Raw genomic sequence first — 24,646 nt, 5'->3', positions numbered from 1 at the left:
AGATCCATATTTATGTCTATTCCAAAGAAAGGTGATCCAACCAAATGTGGAAATTATTGAACAATGTCATTAATATCACACACAAGTAAAATTTTGCTGAAGGTCATTCAAAAGTGGCTGCAGCAGTCCATCAACAGGGAACTGCCAGAAATTCAAGCCTGATTCAGAAAAGGACATGGAATGAGGGATATCACTGCTGATGTCAGATAGATCCTGGCTGAAAGCAGAGAATACCAGAAAGATGTTTACCTGTGTTTTATTGGCTAGTCAAAGGCATTCAACTGTGAATCATAACAAATTATGGATAATATTTTGAAGAATGGGAATTCCAGAACACTTAATTGTGCTCATGAGGAAACTGTACATAGATGAAGAGGCAGTCATTTGAACAGAACAAAGGTGATAATACGTGGTTTAAAGTCAGGAAAGGTGTGTGTCAGGGTTGTATCCTTTCACCACACTTATTCAGTCTGTATGCTGAGCAAATAATCCAAGAAGCTGGACTGTATGGAGAAGAATGGGGCATCAGGATTGGAGGAAGACTCATTAACAACCTGCATTATGCAGATGGACATAACCTTGTTTGCTGAAAGTGAAGAGGACTTGAAGCACTTACTGATGAAGATCAAAGACCACAGCCTTCAGTATGGATTACACTTCAGCATAAAGAAAACAAAAATCCTCACAACTGGACCAATAAACAACATCATGATAAATGGAAAAAATATTGAAGTTGTCAATGATTTCATTTTACTAGGATCCACAATCAACACCCATGGAAGCAGCAGTCAAGAAATCAAATGACACGTTGCAGTGGACAAATCTGCTGCAAAAGACATCTTTAAAGTATTGAAAAACAAAGATATCACCTTAAGTTTAAAGTGCCTGACTCAAGCCATGGTGTTTTCAATCACCTCATATGCATACAAAAGCTGGACAATGAATAAGGAAGACCAAAGAAGAATTGATGCCTTTGAATTACAACGTTGGTGAAGAATACTGAATATACCATGGACTGCCAGAAGAATGAACAAATCTGCCTTGGAAGAAGTACAGCCAGAATGCTCCTTAGAAAGCAAGGATTGGGAGACTACATCTCACATATCTGGACATGTTATCAGGAGGCGTCAGTCCCTGGAGACGGACATCATGCTTGGTAAAGTAGAGGGTCAGCGAAAAAGAGGAAGACCCTGAACGAGATGGAGTCTCACAGTGGCTGCAATAATGGGCTCAAGCATAACAATGATTGTGAGGATGGTGCAGGATCAGGCAGTATTTTTTTCTGCTGTATGTAGTGTCGCTCTGAGTTGGAACAGACTCCATGGCACCTAATAACAACAACAACAAAAAATATCTGTCAACTTGGCTAGCCATGATTCCTACTATTATGTGATTGTTCACCATTTTGTCATCTGATGTGATTTCCTTATGTGTTGTAAATCCTGCCTCTATGATGTTAATGAGGCAGGACTGAGGCAGTTATATTAATGAGGGAGGACTCAATCTGCAAGATTGGGTTGTGTTTTAAGTCAATCTCTTTTGAGATATAAAAGAGAGAAGTGAGCAGAGACAGGGGACCTCATACCAACAAGAAACAAGAGCGAGGAGTATAGCATGTCCTTTGGACCTGGCGCCCTGTGCTGAGAAGCTCCTAGCCCAGGGGAAGATTGATGACAAGAACCTTCCCCCAGAGCCCAGAGAGAGAAAGCCTTCCCCTGGAGCTGGCACCCTGAATTTGGACTTCTAGCCTCCTAGACTGTGAGAGCATAAATTTCTCTTTGTTAAAGCCATCCACTTGTGGTATTTATGTTACAGCAGCACTAGATAACTAAGACAGTTTGTAAGAAAAAATACTGTAAACAACTTGATTATCCATCATCAGGAGAGTGGCTAAGTAAGTTGTGCTATAGACATATGGAATACAACAGAGTAGTAAAAACGAGTGAACTGTAGTTATACTCATCAACATGGATGCTGGGTGAAAAACAAGTCTCAGAATGCAGACAAAGTGTTACCATTTTCATAAAGGTCAAAGAGATGTGAAACCAAAAACTACATTGCTTAGGGATATGTACATTCATAGCAAAACTATTAAGAACGATAAAGTTTGTGGGATGGGAGAGGTAAGGAATACAAAGGACTTCAAAGGCATAGGCAATATTCTGTCTCTTAAGCTAGGGGATACCTTGGCATTCATTATATTTACATTATTATTTACATCTTATTTATTGAATATATTTACACTGCTGACAAACTGAATATGTATGTATGTATACATATATAAAACCAAAACCAAACCCACTGTCATCGAGTTCATTCTAACTCACAGCGACCCTAAAGGACAGAGTAGAACTGCCCTGTAGGGTTTCCAAGGCTATAAATCATTATGGAAGCAGACTGCCACATCTTTCTCCTTCGGAGCAGCTGGTAGGTTCAAACTGTCGACATTTTGGTTAGCAGCCAAGCACTTTAACTTCTGTACCACTAGGGCTTCTATGTATACATATATATTGCTGACTAATTAAATAAACACTTTTGCATATATTAAATATTTAATAATAAATTAAAAATGCAACTAAATATATATATATATTAGATGTAAGATGCTAAGCATACTTCCCACCTCATAGTAGGTAATTTCAAAAGTTTTTTGTTGAGCAAATGATTGAATAAATGAGTGAATGAATAATTTTCAGCCCTTGCCTTCCTATCTCATGGCCTTTCTGCCAACATACATGTTGACCTTGGGCCAGATTTCCTGCTGTTATAAACTGCTGGAGACAAGTGAAACAGAGTTAAGGAGTATGGATGATTCTGTATGGCTCCTCTGCAATGTAGTACACACTAGGGAGCTTCATTCAGCCCAACTTATTCATTTATTCATGCATTCTTTCATCCATTCATCTGTACATACATCCAGTCAATAAACATTTATTGAAATAAATCCCAATAGAGATCAGGAGTGCCCTCTTTAAAGAAGTGAAGTACATTTCCATCAAGATAATGACTCTGCATGTGACCAAGCTGTCCCAGAGACCACCAGAGTGCCCTAGTTGGATGTGGGGGTAGGCACAGGATATCCATGAGATCCTGCAACTCACCTTGGCACACAAATGAAGAGGGTGTTTCCCCTGGGTGGACTCGTCCGGTGATGAATACCACCTTCTGCTCTGCCCCTTCCCGAAGGTTGTCTGTAAGATAAAACGAAAGAGGGTTTCTAAGAAGAGCAAAGAGTGACGAAAGCTGAGACTATAGGTTGGGGTATTGGTGAGGGATGGGGACTGGGCTGGGTGCTTTACATTTGTTACCTCTTAAATCATTGGATCAGAACCATTAAGACCTAGCTGTTTCTAACTAATTATGTCCTTGGATACCCAATACTGAAAGGACCACATTATCTTTCCTTGATGTAACTGATAATGTTAAATAGTACAATCATATGAGGAAGTCATATGAGTGAAATCAACTCCCAGATACACTGACTGTGACCTTGGACAAGTTGTGTATTCTTTCTGAGTTTCAATGGGCTCATCTAAATGAGGATAATAGTATCTACTTTGTAAGGTTGTTATGATGATTAAGCAAGCTTACACATTGCATATTACACAGCAAACACTGAGTAAATGATAAAGAAGTTAGCTATTTATATTAATAATAGTAACAGAAGCTGCTGCTTAATTACCTCCTTTTGTGTCAGGCACATTATATACATTATTTATAATCCTCACAACAACCTGCACTGTTAATATTCCTTTTATAAAATCAGAAATTGACTCAAAGAGGTTATATGATTTGTTAAGGTCACACAACTAATAGGTGGTAGAGCTGAGATTAGAACCGAAGTCTTTGTCTGGTCTTGATGAAGTTAATAGCGACATGATTTATCTTTCACCCTAAGCAACTAGAAAATTGGACAAGATATACAAAACAACAGTTTTCAGACATTAGACAAGAGGTGGTGCAGGACTGTAATCCCTGAGAGTGGGGGAAAAACTGAGGTATGCCCTATGACTGCTCTGGCTTTCTGCCTGGAGGTCTATTCCAGACCACAGAGCAGAGAGGGGTATCCTGAGCACAGCATGGTAGTCTCACTGAGGTTAAAATTCAGGGAGTCTGAGGTAGTTGGAATTTGTAAAGCCAGGTTCCACAGAGGAGGGTACTCTGTAGAAAAAGAGCTCCAGAAATCTGCAAAGAAGTCCTCTTGAGCCTCTAAGATATGCATGCTTAGGGCAGACCTTCATGATTTCAGGAAAAAGTGATGAGGGAGCTGTAAACTGAACAGTTTTCAGGGCTCACAGGGGCTAGGAATCATCTGGGTTTCCACCACCAGAGTGGAAGTCCTCATTGCTCATTGAGGGCATTCAGTAGAGATCTCAAAAGAGCTATGCCTTAGTGGTGGACATAAACCACTCTAGATCCACTCTAGCAAAGCGTTAAAATATATCTCAATAGGATCAAACCGAATGAAAGAAACATAGCTGCCTGCTAGACAAAGTTTGGTGTTCTTTAAAGGAAGAAAACAAAGTCCAGACACTCAACGATATATAATTCACAATATCTTGCATCCAATAAAAAATTACTAAACATCCAAAGAAGTAGGAAATGTGACCCAAAATCAGAACCCCAGTCCTGTTGCCTCTACAGAAACCTTCTTGTATGAGAAAGTTTAGCTACTGTGCAAAGATATTATTAGACAAAAGCAGCAGCCAAGAGTTACACTCCCAGAAAGAAGGGGTGGGGTAGGGGGTGGTACTTAGCCATGGACAGAAGAAGAACTGATTAACACGGAACAGAACTATAACCCGAAGACAACTCAGGAAGGACAACTGAGAGAAGCAGGATCAAAGGATTCCATCGGTATTAGAGAATGATTGGGGGGTGTAGGAATAATTAACAGGCTTTCTGTTTCTGAAATGCTGGAGACAGGTCATTTTGAATGTGACTCATGATCCCAACAGTTGATGTACCAATGGCAGAGACTAAGGAATATTAACTCTATTCAATCTGTTTCTTCTAAAGCGTGACACTTACTTGACCTATTAGGGTGACCAGTAGGGTGGGGTCACTGCTTCCCCAATAATGAGTCCCTTAAAGGCAGCAGGAAATATAATGGAGCCAAAATAGATTCATGAGGACCCACTGTGTGCTCAGCTTTATGCCACGCAGTTTTAAGAAAGAAGGAGAGAGAAAAGGCTCACTCCCCTGAAAATTTTATGGTCTGAAACAGGAGTTAGACACTTGGACATTTCCTGGATTGACTATAAGATCCTCAAGGGAGAAACTGTGCCTTTCATTGGTTTATCTCTAGTGTCTTTCACAGGGCCTGGCATGGAGTACATGCTCAAAGACTGATGGCTGAATGAATAAATAAAAAATACTTGTATAGATTGTGGTTTATAAGGAAATTCAAACACATATTATGTCATTTAGTCTTCATCATGTCTCTGTGAGGTGGGCAGTATTAATCCTATTTTACACATGAGAGAACTAAGGCTCACAGAAGGAAGGGACATGCCCAAGGTCATGCAGCTAGCAGTGGTAGAGTCAGGCCCTGGTTCCCAGCCCAGTGGTCCTTTCACTACCCCATATGTTTCCTCCCGGATCCACTAACAACAATATAAGATCACACATCTGCTGCACTTCTATCTACGATGTCCATAAGAGAGCTTGACTTCATCTGTCATTAATGGGAGGACGCTGAAGTTGGTATTTATACTGCTTTTCACTTAAAAAAATTTTTAAAAAAGGCTTTTTTACAAAACACAGACTAATATTGACCCCCTCTATCCCAGCAGTCCAGAAATGATAAATGGCATTACTGAGGCCCTCGATGAAGGCTACATTTATGGATGTTTCCCCTGACCCAGTATCAACTCTATTGCATTCAGCATTTCTGCTGACCACAGGGAAATGCAAAACGGGCATTCTATTTGCATACTAATTTTACTGAGCCCCTGCATCTTCATAAAATGATACCATGGGGCTAATAAAAATCAAGCATCTAGGGTGCCAATATAAGCAAATGTTGATGCAGGCAGGTAACAAATTGCTTTGTCATTTAGAAGGCCATAAAAGAGCATTATAATCATCTTTAGGCAAAATGGATGGGTTGCCTTTGCTTAGCTTTTAGCTTTCATTTGCGAAATCAATTTAAGGTAATGTAGCAGCTCCGAGGTGGTGTGACATGGGATCCACTCCCCTCCCCCCCCATCCTGTCACTGAATCACCTGCTTCTGTGCAAAGCCAATTAAACATATTCTTGGTGGAAGCAGCCGGGACGATGAAGGAAGTATGCTTGAACAAAACCAAGGTGGGAAAGAAGCTAAACAATGAGACCAAAAACAATAGCCTATGAGGGATGGTAACCCTGGGTAGCTCCTGGGGGTTGACATGCACAAGGGCACATTCAGATGGAATGGGACAGCTGTACAGGGCTCCCTAGTTAAGCAGAAGGTGCTTGGAGCCAAATGTGCACACATACGCTATGTACACCTTTGTCATTATATCCCTCCATCATCCACTATTTCTTTATTCATAAGATATTTACTGAACACCTATTAGGTGGCCAGGCAGTAGCTATTATTATCCTCTTTTACAGAAAGCCAGGGCCAAAATATATTAACTGACTTGCCCTAGTTCCTACAGCTGGTGACTGGCAGAACTAGGGACCCAACCCAGGCAGTTTAACTCCAGAACCTGTGTTCTTAATCTCTATGCTATACTGCTTCTTGTGAAAGAAGACAATGGTAATATCCCTTTACAGTAGCAATTAAATAATATGTATTGAGTACTTATTCCGTGCCAAGCACTTTACATGCCTGATCTTACTTAAGTCTCACAGCAACCCTGTGAAACATCTGCTATTTCTTATCCCTATTTTAGAGATTCATCTCACATATTTTGGACATGTTATCGGGAAGGACCAGTCCCTGGAGAAGGACATCATGCTTGGTAAAGTAAAGGTCATCAAAAAAGAGGAAGAGCCTCAATGAGATGGATTGACACACTGGCAACAACAATGGGCTCAAATATAGCAACGATCGTGAGGATGGCGCAGGACTGGGCGGTGTTTCCTTCTGTTGTATGTAGGGTCTCCATGAGTCAGAACCGACTCGACAGCACCTAACAGCAACATTTTATAGAATAGGAAATCGAGACTGAGAAAGGTCAATTTTAGGCAAAACTTGCCTAAAACTGCACAAGTAGCAAACGTGGGAGCTAGGATTAAACTTAAATATGTATGAGTCTCAAATTTATGCTCTTAACCACTGTGTCATACCACCTCTTAGAGATTAATTAGGGTTCCTGTGGTGGTTTAAAAAATATGCCCACATATTCTTTGTTAATTTATTCCCTTCAAGAGGTGGATATTAACTCCCCTTCCCTTTAGCTGGGCTGGATTTAGAGATTTGCTTCTAACAAATAGAATACTAAAGAAGTGATGGTATATCACTTTTGAGATTAGGTCATAAAAAGAGTGAAGCTTCTGTCTTATCTTGGGTTTACTCCCTCCCTTTCTTTGATTATTCACTCTGCGGGAAGCCGGCTGCCATGCCACGAGGACATTCAGGTAGCCTACATGGTGAGGAACTGAAGTATCCAGACAATAACCAATAAGGAATTGAGGCTTGCCAAAACCCCCTGAGTGAGCTTGGAAGTGGAGCCTTCAGTCTCAGTTGACGCAGCCCTGGCCAACAGCTTGACTGCAACTTCATGAGAGACCCTGAGCCTGAACCACCCAGCTAAGCTAGCCTTCCCACTCACAGAAACTGAGAAATAATAAATGTTTGTTGCTGGAAGTTGCTAAATTCTATGGTAAATTGTTACACAGCAATAGAAAACTAATAAAGTCCCCCTGGAGATAACTACACTCCTTATTGTCTTAAAATATTTGACTTTCACCTTTCCCTTAGTTGATACACAGAACTTAAGTAGATTTGCGTCTATTGATGTTGAGTGTGAGTGAGGACCAACGTCAGACCCTTGGTGCCAAGATGGAGAGAAAGCTTCAATCCATTTGGTTAATTATCAGTGACTCTGTGGCTGGTGTGGGTGCTACAAGATGCCAAGAGGCCTCAAAAGCACTAGCTGGGCCCTCTGAGGACCAAAATCTCCAAGAAGTTCACATTGTCAGTTTTGTTCCCCCATCTGTCCTGACAATAATTCTGTCACTTGTCATGGGGAGGACGTATTAATATGAAGGAAGAGAGGGGTGGTAAACTGGGAGGGGAATGTGGAGTGTTACAATGGAAAAAAGGATAGTTTTTTGTTTTTCTTTTTAATAACTAAGTCATTTTCTTTTTCTTACTTCCCAGTCTCTGAAGGCATCATAAAGTCAAGAAAATATCCTCCCATTGGCCTCAAAATCGGACAAATTGTACCGTTTTCTTCAATACCTCAGGACCAAAACAGGCCCACACAACTAAGCTGAAGAAAAACCACACTACTACTGTCCTGGTAGCAATAATAGGTGTCCTGGCCACCTAACAGGTGTTCAATATTTTATGAATAAGGAGATAATGGATGATAAAAACCTATTGTCTGATATTGCCATCAGCATTCTAACACATTTTAGGGGAGACACAATCTGATATTGGTATTAGCATTCCAAGACATATTTTGGGGGACACAAATCAATCCATAACAATTCCCAAGAGCTATCCAGTGTTACCATCCTTAATGAGTTGTTTCTAGCTGGTATCTGAGGACAGGAACAGCCTTGTCACTGGTGTCCCTGTGCTGGCACCATACCTGCTAGTCCACCCTCCACCAGGCCACCAAAGTGGTCTCTCAAATGCAAATGGGAGCATACCCCTCTATCTGCTTAATCTCCTTCAGCAGCTCTGATCATCCTCAGGACAAGTCCAGACTCCCTATCCTGGCACCCCAAGTCTCTGGGTGCTGGTGGCCCCTCACCTCTCCAGCCTCTTCCACAGGCCCCAGCCTCAGCTAACTCTTGGCAGTTCCCCAATCACGACATCCTCTCCCACATCTCCACACTTGAGTACATGTTTTTATCTCTGCCTGGAATGCCAGCCCACACCTCGTCTGTCTGGCTTACTCCTACTCAGCCTTCGAGACTCGGCTCAGATGTGCTTCCTCTGAGAAGGGAGGGAGGAAGCTAACATTCATCAAGGACTTGCCCAGTTACCAACCATGGTGTTTATGCTGGGCTTTATCTGATTTCATCACACAGTAATTATGTATGTTCCCTTACAAAATATGCCATGTTGAAGATAATGTGAGGATATCACTCTGTTGTCAACACTGACAATAAAGAGGGGATGAGGGCTGTGAATTATTGTGAGAATATGGTCAAGGCACAGAATTTCTTGTATATTATTTTATGAGAAACTGTAGCTATCATATTAGTAAGTTAAAGTTACATATTTTATTCTTAATAGATAGTCAATATTGTTATTTATTAAATGCAAATAACTATTCTTTTAAATTAAACACCAAACTCTAATAAATATAGCTTAAATAATCTAATCTAGTAATAAAGGAGAATGATTGCATTCCAGAACTATGCTTCTTCTATTACCATAATGGCCAGCATTTATTGAGCATTTACCATGTGTCAGATGTCATTCAAAGTGCCTTACACGCATATCCCATTTAATCATCATAAAAGCCTTATGGGGTAGGTAATATTATTACCATTTTACAGATGAGAGAACTAAGCACAGAGAGGTTAAGTAACTTTCCCACAGTCACATGACTGGTAGGTAGTGTAACCAGGATTTATACCCAGAAGGTCTGGCTCCAGAATCTTGTTCTTAACCCTAACACCATGGGTGACACGAACAGTTAAGTGCTTGACTACTAGCAAAAAGGTTGGTGGTTGGAACCTATCCAGAGGCATCTCGGAAGACAGGCCTGGTGACCTGCTTCCAAAAGTTCACAGCCTTGAAAACCCTATGGAGTAGTTCTACTCTGCACACATGGGGTCACCATGAGTAGTAATCGACTCGACCGCAACTAACAACAACAATCCTAACATCACCACTTGTGATTCCTTTTCTTTATGCTTTTTTTTTTTTTTCCTTTCTCTTTTTACAAGATTAGGAAGCTCTTCTTTATGTGCAACCAAAATCTGCTTCCTTGTAATTTTCATCGACTGGTTCTATTTTATCCTCAGAGACATTTGATTCTATTTTTGCACACTTATTTGCCAGGTATATACTGAGTGCTGGGGACACAAACATGAGTCAGAGAGGGGCTGTCCTTGAGGGGTCACAGCCTGCTCAGGGAGACTGACAGCAAGTAACTAACTCGATAACCAGGCAAGGTATGATGAGCAGCAGATGCCCAGCTTCCATTTAAGTGCTTTTAAGACTAATGAAGACATGGTTAGGGGTGAGGATGGGGGCAAGGCTTCAGGCTTTAGGGAGAGGCCTCATAGCATGTCAAAGAACTCTCTCTCTACTTCCTTGTCTGCACCCACCAGCCACTCCTTCATTGCCCAAGCCTGACTTCCTGTGAAATCTTGATGCCGATAGCAACAGATCAGCACCCACTTGGAGCTATGCCTTTCCCCTTAACCTGGGGTATCTTTCTGGTATCTGTTTGGCCTGTCCTTGAGCGCTGCTTTCCCTCTCCCTATATTAGACTTTGGCCATCTGTGTCAGATATACCCTAAGATGACCCCCAAGGAGTCACACCCTTGTATAACCACCACCTCCCCAAATGTGGACAGTATGTGGATGTGGCTGACCCCCCTCTTACCTCCTGTGGATGGCTGGAGGGCTACCACCCTCCTCCTGGCATCATACCAATATTGGCCCAGTCCCTGTCCTCAGGGGGTTCCCAGTCTGGTGGGAGAGTGGTCAAGTAAATAGGCATAACACAGGTAGATAATGCATGAGTGTGGGAAGCAGAGGCTGCTGTGGGCGTCCAAACGGGCAAGCAAGTAGTCCTAGAGTGGTTCGCCGAGATCGGGATAATTGTATAAAGTCTTAAGGGGTGAGTGGGAGGAATTCAAGCGGCTCCCCAACTCCTTCAAGTGCCTCCTCCCCAGAGAGACCTTCCTGAACCACCATGTCTAAATGATATACCCTTGACCCATGGTAACTAACTCATCAGTCTGTTTTTTTGTGTGTTTGTTTGTTTTTGTTTTTTTCTCATTCCACTTATGTCCCTCTGATATTATAAATTTACGTGTTTACCTGTTTATGTTCTGTTTTCACCACTAGAATGAAAGCTCCATGAGGGCAGGGATTTTGTTTTTCTTGTTACTGTTGTATCAGTGTTGGTAAAATAAAATGGGGCTGGCAGTTGTGATTAAAAGTATGGTCCCTGGAATCAGACTGACCTGGTTGGATCCCCACTTCCGTATTCCATCTTCACTCAGCCTCAGGTGAGGACCTACAAAATGGTGGTGAGAATACCCACTTTACAGGGCATTTTGCAAGCTTAAAGAAAATATGATGTCTAAAGTGCTTGTCACTTAATAAATAGTAGCTGCTATTCAGAATCGACTTGAAGGCAATAGGTTTTGTTTTGTTTATTATAGGCAAAGGCATGTGGCAGGCACTTAAAGTCTCTCAAGGTTTATCTTGTGAGCTGGGGATTATTACTCTTATTTTACAGGTCAGAAAACTAAGACTAGGAGTGGGTAAATAATTTGTCCAAGGTTTCACAGCTAATAAACTGTGGGCCTGCACATGAGCCTACGTTCTTTTGCGTAGGAGGCTAGCATTTGACTCCCTGAGGGACACAAAAGAAGCAAAGGGACCAGTGTACAACCCAGTCTCCTTCATCCAGCTCTCTCCTCCTGTTAGATTCACCCTCCATTCAGCTTGGCTGAACTAGCCCTAAATGTCTCCACTTGAATCAAGTCACAGCCCTACTCAAATGCATTCACTGGTTCTTCACTGTCTCCAAGAAGGCACCATAATGCCACCTAAACCCATGTCTCTATTTCTACCCTGAAACTACTGACACTATCTGAGCCAGATAATTCTTTGTTATGTGGGATTTTGCTTTGCATTATAGGACATTTAGCAAGATTCCTGGTCTCTACCCACTCAATGCAAGTAACACCCTCCCCCCAGTTATGACAGTCAAAAATATCTCCAGACATCGTCAAATGTCTCTGGGGGAAAAATGTAGAACAAAATTCTAATTCACAAAAAAAAGACCAGACTTACTGGCCTGACAGAGACTGGAGAAACCCCAAGAATATGGCCCCTGGACACGCTTTTAGCTCAGTAATGAAGTCACTCCTTAGGTTCACCATTCAGCCAAGGATTAGACAGCCCCACAAAACAAAACTAGACTAATGGGGCACAACAGTCCAGGGACAAGGATGAGAAGGCAGGAGGGGACAGGAAAGCTGGTAATAGGGAACCCAAGGTTGAGAAGGGACAATGTTGCCATGTTGTGGGTTGTTAACCATTGTCATAAAACAATATGCGTACTAACTGTTTAATGAGAAACTATTTGTTCCATAAACCTTCATCTAAAATACAAGAAAAAAAAATGTCTCTGGGGGAGAGGGTGCAGAATAGCCCCTGGTTGAGCACTATCCCCCTATGAGAACTTTACACTTTATTCAGATTTGTCAGTATCTCCCCAAGCAAACCTTCAATTTTCCAGACTTTATATCTTTCCCAACTCCTCCACTTCCAGACTATAAGGCTCTTATTCTCCTTTGCATTCAGAGTTCACCGTCTGGACCCCTCATGTGGTCATAAATCATTTGCTGCCTTAGTCAAACAGGACCAAAAGCTACAACTCAGATCTGTTCTGCCTAATGTCCAGCATCTGCTCTTCTGAGCCTCAGGGCCATCTTGAGAAAACGGTGATGTTGGCAAAGTTTATTTTCAGTTCCCCCTCTCCCCTGCCTTGCCCCCTCTAGGTCACATTTCCTCACCTACGTTCAGCTCTCCCGTAGCCTAAAATCTCATATCTATGTAGTAGACTCACTCATGATACAGGGATAGGGATAGAATGTTCTATCCTTAATGAAAGGGAAGAAGAGAACAGGGGTTATGGGGGTTACCACTGAAAAGAGTATGCTTATGACAAAGAAATGCTCCTGACAAGAAATAAAGCATTGGTTCTAGCATTTCAGGGCTTTTGGGAAAGGAATCTCTCTGGTACACCTCATATATCTTCACCTACATATTAAACCAGCTCTTTGAGTTGGAATTGACTAGACGCCAACGGGTTTGGTTTTTTTTTGTTTTGGCTTTAAAAAGCAATAAAGAGGTCTCAGACTTAAAGGAGACTCAGAAGCTATCAGAGTGCAAAGCCTGTGAGATGGCAGAGTAGGACACTCTCACCATGTGGATGAAGGGCAGAGACCCAGAAAGGACAAGTGACTTGCCCCAGGTCACACTGCTAGGATGATGGAGCCAGGTCTGGAACCCAGGGCATAGAGTTCCAAAGCGCAAGCAGGCTCCTCTCACTACACTGGGCTGCCTCTGCCAGTGGCCACGCAAGCTGGCACTTGGAAAGCACCCAGTGGAGGCCTGCCAGAGAAGAGAAGGGAAGTGGAAATGCCTGGGCCTGAAATTCAGGCCAGCTGAGGAGTCATCACCTTCACAGTTGATACCTGGGCAGGAGAAGCACTGAACCTCCTCTCCCTGCAGACTGCTGTCCCTGCTGGGCTCTTGCAGTTTATAAGCCTCCTTGCTGCAAGGCTGGCACTCCAGGCCCAGAAGCAGGTAGGGAGTAGGCTTCAGGAATAGGCTAATGGCAGGAGGGCTCTCCCTGACACTATCTGTCATCTTGTTAAATCAGGTACCTGATGCCGGCACCCTCCAAGCACCTCCAGAAAGTCAGAAGCAGAGTTGCCTGCTCAGAATACCTGCTCAGGTCAGGTTCCACAGGAAACAGACTGAAGACTCTGAGGTTTGCATGCAGGAGCTTTACTGGGGATTGCTCTTAGGAACCCTTGTGACAGGTGCAAGCAAGATCAAATTGGGACAGTCTCAACAATGACCTGAACAAGCTCTGGGCCAGAAGGGTCTTTATAACAATTATAGCCTTACACCAATGAGGGATGAGGCTGGCTCTATACTCCTGCATTGGCCAGACACTGGCTGCTCTCAAGACAGCTTCCTTTGACCCAGTGCAATTTCAGAGAGAGTCTCAATTGTGAGCCGTCTGCCACTGACACTGGGGGGAATGTGTGCCTTGGCCCTGAAGAGAGTTCTGGGCAGTGAACCCAGTATCCACTATACTGGCTTTTAGTTGAGGCAGCTGAGGAGAGGAGGGCAGATCTGAGGCCCAAAAGACAAGAAAGATGAGGATGAACGACTTTCTTTGTTAGCTCAATTCGGTACACATTTTCTGAACATTGACCGTATGCCAAACTTTAGGCGGTCCCTGAGACCATGCTAAGGAATCAGACACTGCCCCTCGAAGACTAGTGGAGGAGACAGATCAAGCCTGGCTTCACGGTTATACACTTAACTCCCAGAATCAGACAGAAGGGTTAAATTCCAGCCCTTGTGTTTCTGTGTCCTTGAGCTCTGAGATCTTCAGTTTCCTGCAAAATGTTTTCTGTAGAATGAGGATAATAATAACATCAACCTCATAGGGATCTTGTAAGAATTAAATGAGATAATGCACAAGACCTGATGCATACTAAGTATTCAATAACTGGTACTTTACAGACGCTTGGAGGTCACTTGGTCCAACTGCTTGATTTTACATATGCAGAAACCCTATGGGGCAGTTCTATTCTATGAGTCAGAACAGCCAGCACACAACAACAAAGACTGTTAGCAACATGACAGCCACCTCTTGGCCTGTCTTTTTCACAGCCTGCATTTCTAATGCCCAACACACAGAAGGTGCTCAATAAATATTTGTAGAATTGCTGTAGATTATTTGTTGCCCTTTGGTTGAGCATATCAGGCTAGAACTGAGTGCCCAGGCTTCTCCGAACACGTGCTCTGCTTTTGAATCCACCTTTCCCAGCCTCCAGAAATCCCTCCCCAGGCTCAGTTTCAGGCTTATTAGCAAATGCAAATTGAATTACACCGCGCCCTTTTGTAACAAGGACAACAAAAATAGTTTCCCCAGGAAAAGAGGGTGAGGAGAGGTGAAAGCTGGGATAAAAGCTGAAGACAATACATCCTAATCAAACTTGATAAATATGTAAATTCAAGCAGCTAAACAGTTGGCTTTGACAAACGACTTCTTGGTAATGGATTTTTCCACAGCGAAAGGGGCTAGAGTTCAGCCTGCCTGTTAGTCACGATAAAAGCCCTCTCCTGCTTTCCCGGCAACGCAGGCTGAATGGGGCGGGCCAGGAATGTTACAAGGCAGAGCAGAGAACCAAGCATTCTTTTAATGGATGCCCTTTATTGAGCACCTGCTAGCTGTTAGGCACAGCAGCCATCAGCCCTGCAAGAGAGGTGACAGCCCCATCTCACAGATGAGGAGCCCAGGTAAAGGTGAGTGAAGGCCAGATTTTACCAGACTCCAAAGCCTGATGTCACCTGAGCAGCCAACTAGTTCACCAGGAACATAAATCCAGTTCTTCCAATGGTTTTATTGCCCCTGGAAGATCTCACCAACTCAAAAGTTAGCACCTTAGAGTTTTTTTCTCCTCTCACAAGACCTAACACAGTAGAGGTGTTCACAAAAGATCTGCTCGTTGACTGGCTTATTCCTTAACTTACTACATAGCTCCAAGCACACCCCCTTCCTTATGTCCGTCGCCTGTCTTTCCATCTGTAAAGTAGGCTGTTGCAGTCATCCCAGCTGAAAGCACAGCTGGCATGGTGCAGAAGTGTGGTCAAATTCAGACCCTTTGCAAAACAAAACACAACTGTGATTTTAAGTTACTAATTTGCAGGGAGGGGTGTTATTATGCAGCAATAAATAACCAAAATAATCAATATGAAATCGATGGTTGTATTGGGCTATAATACAATGGACTCAAAGATACCAGCAACCATGAAGATGGCACCGGACTGGGCAACGTTTCATTTTTTTATACATAAGGTCACCAAGCCAAGTGAGCCACAGCAACATGACAGGATAGAGTAGAACTGCCCAAGGAGCAGCTGGGGGATTCAAACTGCCGACCTTGTGGTTAGCAGCCGTAGCACTTAACCACTGCACCACCAGGGCTCCTCTTAAGGTCACAGAGGATAACTAATAACGACAACATAGTACAATAGTCGACTCATAGCGACCCTATAGAACAGAGTAGAACTGCCCCACAGGGTTTTCAAGGAGCAGCTGGTGGATTCTAACTGCCGACCCTTTGGTTAGCAGCTGAGCTCTTAACCACTGTGCCACCAGGACTCCAATACAACAGTTAGGTGAGGGGTAATTGAAGAGGAACAGGTATTGAGCAAGTACTGTATTTACATACATTATAGTCCAAGTCTCATGCCCTGTGAGAATTGTATTGTTTTCCTTATCTTACAGATAAGAAATCTGAGGTTAAATACATTGTCCAGCTAGCTAGAGCTAGAGTTGGGATTTGAACCCATCTTCCTATCTTTGAGCCAAGCCTTTCTTCTGACACCCCCAAGGGGCAGAGTTCATGTCCCAGCTCTACCAGATGAAAGAGATGTTATTGTGTGTGTGTGTGTGCATGTAAACACCAAGTCTGCTTTTGACTCAAACTCCTACAAATACTTGAGTTTTTGTACAAAGTTATCAGAGGTCAGGTGCAAGCGGAAATTCAAGTTGGATGGTTTATAGCCTATTAATACAATTTCACCCAACAGAGAACTGATATTTATGAGCAGTCAAATTGCTTCAAGAAAGGAGTTTCCTGGTAGAACTGGGAGTAATGAGATCCTGGCCCTAAATCTAAGATCTGTCTTGCCCGATGCTGAAAGGATTTAGATTTCAAGGGTGTTCTTTCTTTTCCTATTGAGATCTTCATTGACTTGTACAAAAATACTACTTTCAATCTCAAATCCCCACTGGCATCTTTATATAAGCACCGAAAATGCTACTGGGCTTTGGAGATTTCATTTAATGAAGGAAAAGTATTTCTATTAAACAGTGTAATTTTTTTTCCCAGCACAAATCTTCAGAGGAGCCAGGGAAGCTGAATTTTTCTAGGCTCTAAGGAAACATATCAACCCACGCCTTGCCCACGCCCATGAGGTGGTTAGAGGTGACTATGTAACAGCAGTAGACAAGGATCAGAGTAGACACTCTGCCTCAAGATGTCAAAAGGGAAGGCAAAGAAGGCTCAGTAACTAAAGGAAAGTAAGAGTAATTATAACAAATAAACTCACGTATACCACTAACTCCGGGGGGCCCTGGTGGCGCAGTGGTTCAGCGTTTGGCTGCTAACCAAAAGGTCGTTGGTTAGAATCTACCAGCTGCTCCTTGGAAACCCTATGGGGCAGTTCTACTCTGTCCTATAGGGTCACTAAGAGTCAGAATCGACTCGACGGCAGTGAGTAAGCACTTTGGTGCTCAGCAGGGAGATACTTCCACTGCTACCACCCAAACACAAGCCCCAGACCCATCGCACGTTGTCTGAAATACAACAGAGGCTTCCATGCTTCATCTCCTGCCCTCTGTAGTCCATTCCCTACATGTCAAGCAGAGTGATCGCACTTGTGAGAATTGCCCGGTGAGAATTGAGCAGTCCTGCTTCCAGTCCTGTAGCAGCTCCCCACACAGTTAGAAGCAAATCCAGACAACCTCCCATGGCCAACTTGCCCCTGCTGCCTCCCACCCTCACCTCTTACTGCTCTCCCACCTTCTCATCAAGCTTCCCCACACCAGATTCTTCCTATTCCTCCTCTCCCCTCTGTCTGGAGGGCTCTCCTGGGCTCTGCAGGGCTGGCTTCTCCCTCTCAGGTCTCAGCTCAATGCCTTCTCCTCAGATGTGGTCACTGACCACGAGATCTTCTAAAGTAGCTGCTCTCTCCCCACCATTACTGCTACTCCTTTTTTATAACATCTGAACACTTCCTTCATAGTTCTTGAAACAAGCCAAAGTTCGTTTGTTTGCTTATTTTCTTTCTCTTTCCATGAAATTGTTAGCTCCATGGAAGCTGGAACTTTATTAACTGCTGTGAACCCAAGTCTAAAGTGGTGCCTGGCATAAACAGGTGCCCACTCCATAATTATCAAGTCAATAAATGCAACTAACAGTGACTCAGTGATGTGTGCTGGGGAGGACAAAGTCAAAGGAATAAGACTAAAGAGATGGCTGGGGTCAGCAAATCTTCCAAAGTCATACAGCTAGCAAGTGGTGAGGACACAGTAGACTCTGGTCTGATTAATGTTAAAACCTGTGTTCCTTCTCTCTTACCCCGTGGCTCTGTTCATTCACAGAGAGGCCAGAGTGCAGGGGGTTAGATATGGGCTTAGATACGACTGTGTCTGCTTCTGAATTCCAGCTCTGCCACCAGCAGTTGTGTGGCCTTGGGAAAGTCTTGATCTCTGAGTGCCTCAGTCTCCTCATCTGCAGAATGGGGAAATTAGTAATATTCATCTTGTAGGGTAGCTATGAGTAGTAAATGATATAATAGAGCACTAATAACAGTGCCTGGGACATGATAAACCCCAATTAACATTTGCTATTATTAGTCATTCAACAAGCATTTCTCGAGCTCCCAGTCACTCTCTCCCCCTAGAGAGCCTTCCCCAAACCCAGGCGGAGGCAGGGGCTCCCTGCTCTGTTCCCTACCAGCCCCTTCTGCTATTACAGCAATTGCCCAGAGGTATAATAGTTATTTGCTCCTCTTTCTGTCCCCAACTTTCTGCTCTGGTGACTCTGAGCCTTCTTCAGGGCAGAAGCCCTGTCTTGTTCATCTCTTCCTGGCATTCATTTCCTTTGTCTGAGGTAGAGAAGGACATTTTGACACAGTTGTTTTGATGGAAGAGTTTTGAAAAGGCTGCATCTAAATGTAAAATTGCTTCTAAAAATCACCAGGTACTGTGTGAAATAAACTCATACCTGCTGCATGTCTGATCTTTAACCTACCTTCACTCTTGAAAATCCCATATTGCCACTGCCGCCCTCATCCCGCAACCTTGCCTCGATCCCACGATCCCGCCCCTGAGCCCAACCTCACCTCTTCCTCTCCTCCCTGAGGCCTGCTTGCCAGAAATGGAGATCAGGGGTAGGGGAGGTTCTGGGAGGAGGGGAGGTAGCCAGAAATGTCTCCTTGGCACAATATTTGGTAATGTTTTCTCAAAAGCTGAAAGTGTAATGGTTTGTTTTCTAGGCTGTGTCAAAATGTCCCCATATCAAAATAGCTGTATCAACGCAGCTGAAACAAAAGGGCCATGTTAAACAATATGAACTCCGCATGGGAAGCCACTTGGCACGTAGCAATCCTCAATAATGGAATAAAAAACCTACACCACTAAGTGGATTATCAAGCAATCATCTACACTTAACATCAACTCTGCTTAGTAATTATTTTCTGTTAAATTGAGCATGCTGCCACCACAAGGACCGGAGAAGTTATGGATGCTGTCTAATGTCACACAGCAGGTAACAGGACAGAGATGATTAGATCTAATTCATCTCCCCCATTTTACAGCCAAGGCTCTGAGAGGAAAGTGACTTGACCAAGGTCTCACAGTGAACTAACTGGATTTTCACATGTTAAGTCAGAAACATGTGATAAATCTTGGGTAATTTCTTGCCCCTGTGCCCTAAATTCTGGACCACAGCATCACCATAGGGCCTCATGGTATACATTCAACAGAATCTAACAGAGACCACAGCAGGCAGCTAACATTCTAGACATGCTACTTGAAAATCGCATTGGTCAAGTTCTGTGTTAAAGAAGCGCTTCAGTGCCCAAAAGGACAGGTTGTCAATATTCCATCAGCCATGCAGTCGACTGGAGCAGCAAGACCTTTCAGTTGGCCCAGTTCTGCAAGAGGGAAGGGTGAGCTTCTGTAGATGTGGGGCACAAGTGAAGAGCTGACAATTTGCATGTATTTCCATAATTGATATTTCTGCAGCCAGCTAAAGAAATAAACCCCTGTTAACCTGAGTTAGAAAATTATATATCCTTACTGTCTTAATGGCTTCATGACTTGAATGGAATGGAGTCTTTCTTGAATAAAATAAATTGTAAAAACTTAATTTACAAGAACATATTTCCAGAGGGTGTTTTTATAGAGTGGCATTATGTGCTTCTAAGATAAACCTGCTAGGATAAACCTGGACTCTTTATACAAATTCTGCCTTGGACTATAGCTGAGGCAAGTGGGACTGGAGTCAGACACACCTGAATTTGAAGCCTAGGCCTGTGCTGCACCAGCTGTGTGACACAGCTAAGTTGCTCAACCTCTCTGAACTACCGTTTCATCAGAGGCCGAATGAGGAAAAGTATGCAAATCACAGAAAGCTTGAATGTTGTCCTTCAGTGCCCTCTTCCGGCAGACCCTTTTGTCTAGGAAGGCCTGGGGGCCTGAAGAGGCTGTCAGGGGGGACCAGGGTGATCAGAGAACTGGAGAGCTGATTTGGGATAATGGCTATAAGCAGGGACTTGGGCATCAGGGCAGCGATTCTATCATTCTCTGGGCATGTGACTTTGGCAAGTTACTTTACCTCTCTATGCCTCAGTCTTCTTATCTGTAAAATGGGATCAGAGTAGATGCTCTGAATAAATGAGATGATATTTGTAAGGCACTTAGAACAGTGCCTGGCACATCCAAAAACCAAACCAAACAAGTTGCTGTCAAGCTGATTCTAACTCATGGCGACGTAGTAAGTTTTATGTAAGAGTTTGCTAAATAAAATAAACACTGATTATGCATACCCATTCAGGTGCTCCCAGTCTGTGGAGGGTGATGCTCATCTTGGAGCCCTCCCCCATGATCTGCCCATTCTCCTCTCAGAAATGTTTTCACGCAAACAGTTTTTGGATACTTTTCTCCAGCTAGGTGGGGCCAGTAAATTGGCAAGAAACATTTTATTCTCTTGTTCTCAGGCCTGGCTACATATTAGAACCACCTGGAGAGCTTGTTAAAAATACTAATATCCAGTTCACCACCACCCCCAGCTGCCACTAAGATTCTGATATCATTGTTCCGGGGAGGGGCTCAGGAAAGTTCTTTCTCTAATGTGCAGTCAGGATTGAGAAACACTGGTCCAGTGTGAGCTTAGACCAGGCCCCTCTGTTCTCGGGGCCTCGGTTCCATCATCTGTAGTAAGAAGGGGCAGGGCTAGGTGGTCTCTCAGCCCCCACCAGTTCTAAACTAGTGTGGCTCAGGAGGCTGGGAGGACCCAGGAAGGGGCTTGCAATGGCTATGATTAGACCACATTGGCCTTAACAAGGGGAAGGCATGAGGGTGAGTGGACGAGAAAACATGCATACATCAAGCAGATAATTTCTTGCAGACACATTCTCTTCCTGGGAACAGGACAAGAAGTACTAAGATAATAGAGGCGCAGCATCGCTGGGGAAATTGCAAAGTTTAGAGCAAACAGACTGGATTTATAACAGAAATGGTAGCCATGTGCATGAGGAGAAGGAGAAAACGCATTTTTCAAAGGATGACGGAAGCGGGTTAATTTGTTTGCTATCAAGGACATAAAGGGGCCCAAACACATGCATGCCAGCATACAGAACCAGGTTTGTTGGAGGCAGGAGAAGCGAAGGGAAGGGAAATTGCCGTTGTTGAGCACCTGACCTGTGCTGGGCACAAGTGGGCGTGTTACAGGTATGATCTCATTGATCCCGCCAGCCTCCCAGAAGGGCGGGTGCTCTAATCTTAGATGAGCAAACAGGTTAGAGGGCTGTGAGACTCGCTCCAGCCCCTGCAGGTGGTGAGCCGCTGCGTCCAGATCCAAACCCAGGTCAGTCTGACACCAAAATCCCATACTCCTTCCACTATAGTCCATTGCCTCACTTATCCAGAACTTCTGTTCCTCAGAACCTCACATACCCAAAGAGTCAGAGGAAGCAGAAAAGGGCTGAGATCAACCCAAATCCAGACACTCAGTCCCCACATTAAAGGTCCTGTCCAGTCTCAGTGACAGAGAGACACCTGTCAATTTCTGGAAGAAGGGGTGAAGCTCACCTTTTGACAGCTAGTTTATTAACACAGAGCAAATCAGGGTGGAAATTGGCAAAGTCACCATAAAGAGACTGGGGCCCTCCCAGGACATGGTATGTGACTGCCTGACACCATTAACACATCAAAAGGGAGCAGGTATAGTTGGCAGTAGGGCCCAGGTGCCTCAGAGCTCTGATGGGCAGTGACAGGCCAGCCTGTCTCTGCTGGGGAGACAGCAGACTGAGGGGACCAGAATGGCTCAGCCTGCTCAAAACAACCAGCGCCATGTTGTGGGCGACCACTCTATGGCCATAGTTATGGGACCTGCTCTTACTCATGCCCCTATCCCTCCCTCACACTGCCCCGCCTCTGCACGCCCCAGTGAGCTGTCTTCTGCGTCATTCAGCTTCCCTATAGCTCTTCCTTGTCCCTACCACACAGCTGGGGAGCAGGAGCCAGGATTCACCTTAGGACCAAATTGGCTCCACAGCCCCCATCTCTTCACTCCAAGGACTGAGAAGAGAACGCCTGTCAGAAAAGTTCCATTCCATTCCACTCACACGTCTTGGTGCCTACTGCCTGCAGGCTCTGCGTTGAGCACTTGAGATAACGAGATGACGCAGTAACAGTCCTGCTCTCCAGAAACTTACCATCTAGTGCCCATGTGACATTATCAAAATTGATAACAAATTATTTTTTGCAGACCCAGGGCTGAGACGTGTCCACTCCAGCAGTCTGGAGAGTTAAACAAAGTTCTGGTGCTGAAGAAGTGAGGCGCTCCTATAGGAGGCTGTGCTAGGCGGCACAGCCAGGGTTGTGGGCTGAGAACATCCCCCAAACCAGTGCCCTCGCTTTGGTCAAGTTTGGAGCCCTGATCACAGCCCAGCTGTGGACCGAGCTGACCCCAGGCTGGGCTGGGAACCCTTAACCCCAAATTCCTCCTTTACAGAGATGCAAACAGGTAAAGGGAAGGTCACAAGGTACTTGTTTCCTGCAAAAGTAAGGGCTACGTTAGAGGCATTACAGGATTTGTACCCACTCATCACTGGCACATAGTAGGAACTCTATATGTGAATGTGGAAGTGAACAGACACTCCTTTCATGCTCACTCTAAAGCTGTGCCTTCAAATAGCCCCTAGTAACTAACTTGGTACTCTGGGAAGAACTGAGGCTTGCTTTTTAATGGTGCTAATGTGGCAAGAACAAGGTGGTAAATGTCTATTTGTCTTCCCATCTTCTAGCAAGGCCATATTCTTCAATCCCCGATTTCCCTACAGTATCCTTTCAAAGCCCTTGTCTTTAATGCCAAGTGGAGGAGTTCCAGACAGCTGTTTGCATTTTCAATTCTAGAAATCATTAATCTTTTAAAACTGCCAGCACCATGGTTTATTAACAGACTTACATTTCCTACCTGCTACTGTTAAAGGGAAACTTTCTGTTTGAGACGTATTCAAACATGGAGTGCTTTCCCAACTTTTGTTCAAATTGTGTTCTCAAAACCCTGCTCTCAGGAGCTCACAGTCTAGTGGGGGAGACAGGTCAGGGGACAGTGTGACTTCTGAGTGATGAGGGTAGTGACTGAGGGAGGCACAGAGGGCTGTGGGAGCCCAGAGAAGACCCCTGGCCCAGCCTGGAGGGTTGAGCAAACTTCTCAGAGGAGGGCTTCTGATTTCAGGGGAACATTTTTACAGGCAGTGGAAAGAACGTGAGAGAATCAGAAGGCATTGGCCCTTTCAGTTACCATTTAGTCGTCTTGGCAATAGGCTGAGGTTAAGATCAAGGGTCTTTGAGTCAGACAGGCCTAGGTTCCAATCCCAGCTCTATCACCCTCTAGCTGTGTGGCAATAATCATAACTGGATTTATTGAGCCTTTCCTAGGTGTCAGGCATGGATGATTTCCTCTGATTCTCACAACCACCCTATGTGGTCATTCACATCCCCATTTCACAGAGGAGAAGACTACGAACCACAGAAGTTAAATAATGTGCTCCAGGTGACACAGCTGGCCAGTGGATGAGCCAGATTTGATCCCAGAGTGCCTGGGTGATTAGACACTGAGCTCTTCTGCTACTTACTCCAAAGATGGTTGTGAGGATTAGATGAGGGAGTGGCTCTACAGAGCTTAGCACAATGCCTGGCAAAATTTCAGACAGACTAGGAAGAAAGGCCTAGTGATCTAGTTCTGAAAGTCTGCCAATGAAAACCCAGTAGACCACAATACTCCAGTCCTGTTGTGCATGGGGTCCCATGAATTGGAGGCTGACTTGACAGCAGTTAACAATGACAACAAATGCTGTGGTTGCTCTCGTTATCTTCCAAGGCAAAACTCAGAAACCTCTCCTTCAATAAGCCGACCCTCTTCTCTCCAGCCAGAGGGCCCCGTGTGTCCCTGGCTCACAGTGCTCATCACAGTCCCCTCATCACCACTATCTTGCATGCTGAACCTCTCCTATGCCACTGTCACCTCCTCAAGCAGAGGGACAGTGGCCGCTTCCTTTCTGTTCACTGTCCAGTAACTAGCATAGTTCTTGGCACATTGTAAGGCTGCAGTCAGTGTTTGCTAAATGGAATTGAGAGAAAACAGTATCAACCAGATCAATTCCCAGAAGAAAAGGTTTTCCAGAGGTCTTTAGCCTGGACACATCAATACAAAAATGACATGGCTATACTTTGCTTT

At 44.1% G+C, this 24,646-nt stretch overlaps 1 protein-coding gene across 2 annotated transcripts in view; it reads right to left on the bottom strand.

Annotated features, from left to right (window-relative positions):
- The window catches only part of AGBL4 (AGBL carboxypeptidase 4), a 1,625,978-nt gene that overhangs the window by 153,521 nt on the left and 1,447,811 nt on the right, over positions 1-24,646 (bottom strand). For both annotated transcript variants that reach the window (XM_012554276.2, XM_023727093.1), the window contains exon 7: positions 3,102-3,191. In XM_012554276.2, coding sequence (XP_012409730.1) covers positions 3,102-3,191 — 90 coding nt within the window. The remainder of the gene's footprint in view (positions 1-3,101; positions 3,192-24,646) is intronic.

Source organism: Trichechus manatus, unplaced genomic scaffold (genome assembly GCF_000243295.1).
Source record: "Trichechus manatus latirostris isolate Lorelei unplaced genomic scaffold, TriManLat1.0 scaffold00015, whole genome shotgun sequence".
Classification (NCBI taxonomy): domain Eukaryota; kingdom Metazoa; phylum Chordata; class Mammalia; order Sirenia; family Trichechidae; genus Trichechus; species Trichechus manatus.
Note: the sequence above shows the minus strand (reverse complement) of the source record. Positions and strands in the feature narration are given on the sequence as shown.